A 4,543-nucleotide genomic window follows, 5' to 3' on the forward strand; every position below is an offset into this window, starting at 1 on the left:
TTTACTGAGGCAGGGCCTTTCAGTTAAACCCAGAGCTCTCCAATATGGCTGCTCTGGCTGGCCAGCTTGTTTTGAGCGCAGTAGAGAATGAAACACTAGACCCAACCCCGGCTCAGGGGCTTCATGTTTCCAGTAAAGTATTACTATTAGTCTAAAACTCTCACAAAGGATAATAATGACTTCTCAGATAGTAGACATGATTTTAAAATTGATATTGCATTCTAATAAATCATGAAAATGATTGGATACCAACATCAGAACTAAACCCCAATACATACTCACTTAGAAGTTTAGGAATTGCCTTTTTTTTTTTTTGGTATTGCCATTTTTTACATCACAGGTTCCTCAGAAGTAGCTTATACCATTGTAAAACCTCACATTTCAACATCTGAAGTCATTCTTATGGTTAAATAATAAGATTTCAGTATCTCGGGGCCATTTCATCATGCTCTTAATGCAAAATCAAAAGATTAAAATTTTGTTTCTTAAATAAAGTGCTTTGATAAAACTTTTATGATACATCATTGAATTCATTTCTACATAGATAATAGTACACAAAAGAAATATTACATTATACACATCCCTGCAGCTACCAATCAATGGACCATAAAGGGTAGAGTCTATGTCTGTGTTGTTTTAAGGCACATATTTCTCATTTATGTTAAAATTTTGCACTTGAGTTACAGAACTCTTGTCCATGGAGCCAGCTCCTGACCCCAAATGGCTTTGCCATGAGACTGCACAGGCCTAGAAAATACACAGTGTGTCACACATTTTCACAAAGCTGCTCAGGTGCTAATAAAGTAGTCATTGTTTGATCAACTATATCTTCATATGTGCTTTAATTTTCCTGTATGTGTAGATCCTCATTCAACCGTGTACTTTAACGCTGTAGGGAGTGAGAACTCCTAAATGAACATGAGAACACCTGATCCAGGACTAAAAGCAGAATCAAGTACCAACTGTCCTTCAGAGCCAGCCCCCCTCCACCACCATCCCCACCCCCGCCAACTGCTGGTGATGGTCTCTTTCTTGTTCTGTCTCTTAAGGGAAAATTTTAAGATGCAGTGATTGTTAGATATGTAATAACTATTCCCACTCTCAGAGAGGGACACTGAGTCATCCAAAATCATAGAGAGATCAGGGATTATTTTCCAGTGCAGACACAACCCACACAGTGGGATAAAAGGGTGGGCAGAGAACACACTCAAAATCGACAACGGATAAGAAAGAACAATAATCCAGAAGCTTCCCTCACCAAATTAGTTCCAAAAACAAAAACAAAAAACCCACTAATATAAACAGCAAAGACCTCAAATATTACTTTTAAAAGTATAAACAGGTTTTGGTGACTCATAGCTGTCCATTAGCTTACAATAATAGTATTTGAACATACTATATGTGATCTCAGAATATCCGTGTGGTCTCCTGCTCAGCCACATGTTCTATTTCCCTGTCAAGTGCAGAGAAACCCAATGGCTACTTTTTTCAACAACAGAATAAAGATTCCTGAGGGTCATCGTCTAATCTGTATTTTCCAGAATTAGGTAGATCTTTGCACTCCGCTATAAACTTTCGAAGTTCTGTCTCTGGGAAGCCATTCTGTTGGTAGTGCTGTACAGAAGAATGGAAAAGCTCTTGTTAATAAGTCCCTCTCAGACAGCTTTATTCCAAATTCAGAATGGAGCATTTGGCAAAGAAAGGGCTAGTTCCAGAGATATGTTTGGCATGCCCAGGCATCTTCAGGAGATGTCACCTCTGAGCTGACTCTTAGGCTAGGTGGAGGTGAAGTGGGCCTGGGACTCAGCAAAAATCTTCCTGTGCGCTCTCCTCCTGGTCTGCCCCCATCCACAGGGGTATGTGGAATCTGGGATTCTCTCCTGTCCTGTGGAGAATTAACTCAGCTGCATCTCAAGTCTGACAGCCCTGTGACTTCCAGGCCAGGGCAAAGAAATTTCTTGAAAAGAACCTGCTCCAGGCAACCAGAATACCAGCTGATCTAGATTCCTGGAGCTTGGCTGGGATCTGAGCAGTGACCATCCCTAGTGCTCCCCAGATGACCCAAGCACCATCTTGGCTGCTCCAGAGTTGGTCCAGGTGACATCAGGACAAAGATCACAATGCCAGAAAGCATCTTTCCAACTACACACCCTGTTAGAGTGGTGACTTTAGGCAGACAGGATTGTTTAGGGGTTTCATATGTTTGTCAGCTTGGAGTATGAAGCTAGGACATTCCCTGACCAGAAAAATATCAGAAATAATCTGAATTGTGGTCTGAGCCCATGGAAACAGGTGTTATAACATCTAAAATAAGAGGCTCAGGCTTATGTCATCAAGAGTTTCACAGACGCCTCAATGTCAAACTTAAATGAGTGTTTTGCACTCAGAGCTGAATGCAGTAAGCTTTGAACACACCATAGAAATGTTTAGACAACTGCATCTATATTCTTTCCTGCTCACACTGGGGATCAATGTGTCCATCTGCTGGGCAAGCATTAAATGAAGCAGGGAGACAGGTCAGTCCCTGAAATATGGTCCTATAAAAATGACATCATAGCCCAGACTTCATGAGCAAGGTATTCATAGTTATCAACTCCAAACCATGAGCCTCTCTTCATCCCAGGAGCTGATCACATGCCATCATGCTCCATTATTCCCCTCATCTCAGAAAGGAAGGTCTCCACTTGGAAGTTTCTTTGTCAATGGTATACCCAACTCCCTACAAGGTCATTCAAAATTTTAACACATGTAGATAGTTTTTCTACCTTCCTATATTTCAAGAGGCTCAAATAAAGATTTTTGAATCTCCCACGTGAATGACAGCAGCTTTTCATGAGTTTCTGATTGAAAACCACATGATGGGCTAACATTTGACAAGCTGATCTTTGGGGTTCTGAGGCCCTGCCCCTCAGATGGTGGCAAGCAATCTTTGCAAAGCAAAATGGGTTCAGTTATAGCACACGCCAAAGGAGGGGTCAGTTTTTCTTCATGAAAACTGGGTTCTTAAAGTTCCCCCCAAAATGTTGGTTTACTCAGATATCATTTATTTTATACACCCAATGTGTACTGACCCTTATTAATCTAAGAAAAGTCAGAATTCTTATTTAAGGGGTGGGGATACAATTCAGTGATGCAGGGTTTGTCTGGCATGTGCCGATTTTGATCCTCAGTATCACTACCAAGAAAAAAAATGGAAAAAAGAAAGCTTGTTTGAAAAGTCACAAGTACTTGGAAATAAAATTCTCAACATTTTCCTTAATTTTTATTTTTCCCAGTTATTAAAATTAAATTATCTCTCTATCCTTAATAAATTAACATTCCATCAACTTTCCCTCTTAGTGAAAATTTTTACTGTTACTACAGAAGTTCTAGGAGAACGATGGTACTTCTGGCTCTTCATAACCTACCTTAACCGTTTCGTATGTGTCTGTGATCAGCGCGATGAAAAGACTCAGAATCATGTATATAAAGAGGCTGATGAATGAGTACAGATACATTCGGCTGAACAGCCAGACCAGGTAACTTTTCTGCTGCATTTTTGCAAATGTGGCAAACATATCATCTCCATTTATCAAAGAGAAAAGGCATTCGGAGACCCTGTTCAAAGAACGGAACTGGAAAAGGAAAAGAGAATAGTTCACTTTCTTCTACATTCCTTCGCACAGGTGACGTTTGTCCATGGCATCATACTGAAAATAATCACACCTGGTTCATATGCCAACATAAGCCTGCTGCATAGCCTGAGTGAAGGCAGGAGAGGCAGTTCCTCAGTGCCCTTCAGGGTCAAGTCACCTTCATAGAAAGAGACCTCGAAATGCTTCTGCAGAGATACCTGAGTTCCAGCCACACATGCTCCTAACTCTCATTGTAAAGTCCATTCAATTTAAGAGAATAGATAATATTCAAGACCATCGCTCTCATAAACTTTTCAGATATTTCTATAGCTTCGTTTCATTCATATATGTGTGTGTGTGTGTGTGTGTGTGTGTGTGTGTGTCTTTTTGAAACAGGGTCTCCTTATAGCCTCAGCTGGCCTGGAACTCAGTCTCCTTATAGCCTCGGCTGGCCTGGAACTCACTATGTAGACCAGGTTGGCTTCAGACTCACAAAGATCTGCTTGCCTCTGCCTTCTAAGTGCTGCAATTAAAGGCTTGGACCACCATGTCCCGCTTCCTACAGTACTTTTTTTTTTAATGTGTATGCGTGTATTGCCTGCATGTAGGTAAGTGCACCTGTGCCATGCACCTACAGTACTTTTTAAATCAAGTCACGTGTTTAGTTGGTTTACCTACTGGCGAATGTCAAATGGACTTAACTTTACTGATGGGAGAAGGAACATAATTATCTAATATTCCAATTAGGATTTGAGGCAGTGGAACAAACCAATGGTTCTTGCAAAGTGTTCACACTTTACTAGTCTATAAAAGTGGCAATACATTTTAAAACTGGATTACAGGATAAAAATTTTATTTTGTTTTTTATTTATATTTATTTTATGTGTATAAGTGTTTTGTCTGCATCTGTGTAAATAGACCACACGTGT

At 40.3% G+C, this 4,543-nt stretch overlaps 1 protein-coding gene across 1 annotated transcript in view; it reads right to left on the minus strand.

The window, feature by feature from the left end:
• Nucleotides 1–265: 265 nt before the first annotated feature.
• Mcoln3 (mucolipin 3) overlaps nucleotides 266–4,543 on the minus strand; it is a 31,699-nt gene continuing 27,421 nt past the window's right edge. The window contains exons 11-12 of the mRNA XM_029560304.1: nucleotides 3,408–3,614; nucleotides 266–1,614 (exon numbers count right to left, since the gene is read on the minus strand). Of these exons, the coding sequence (XP_029416164.1) occupies nucleotides 1,489–1,614; nucleotides 3,408–3,614 (333 nt within the window). The 3' untranslated portion in view covers nucleotides 266–1,488. The remainder of the gene's footprint in view (nucleotides 1,615–3,407; nucleotides 3,615–4,543) is intronic.

Source organism: Nannospalax galili, unplaced genomic scaffold, assembly GCF_000622305.1.
Source record: "Nannospalax galili isolate Female #2095 unplaced genomic scaffold, S.galili_v1.0 scaffold9, whole genome shotgun sequence".
Lineage (NCBI taxonomy): Eukaryota > Metazoa > Chordata > Mammalia > Rodentia > Spalacidae > Nannospalax > Nannospalax galili.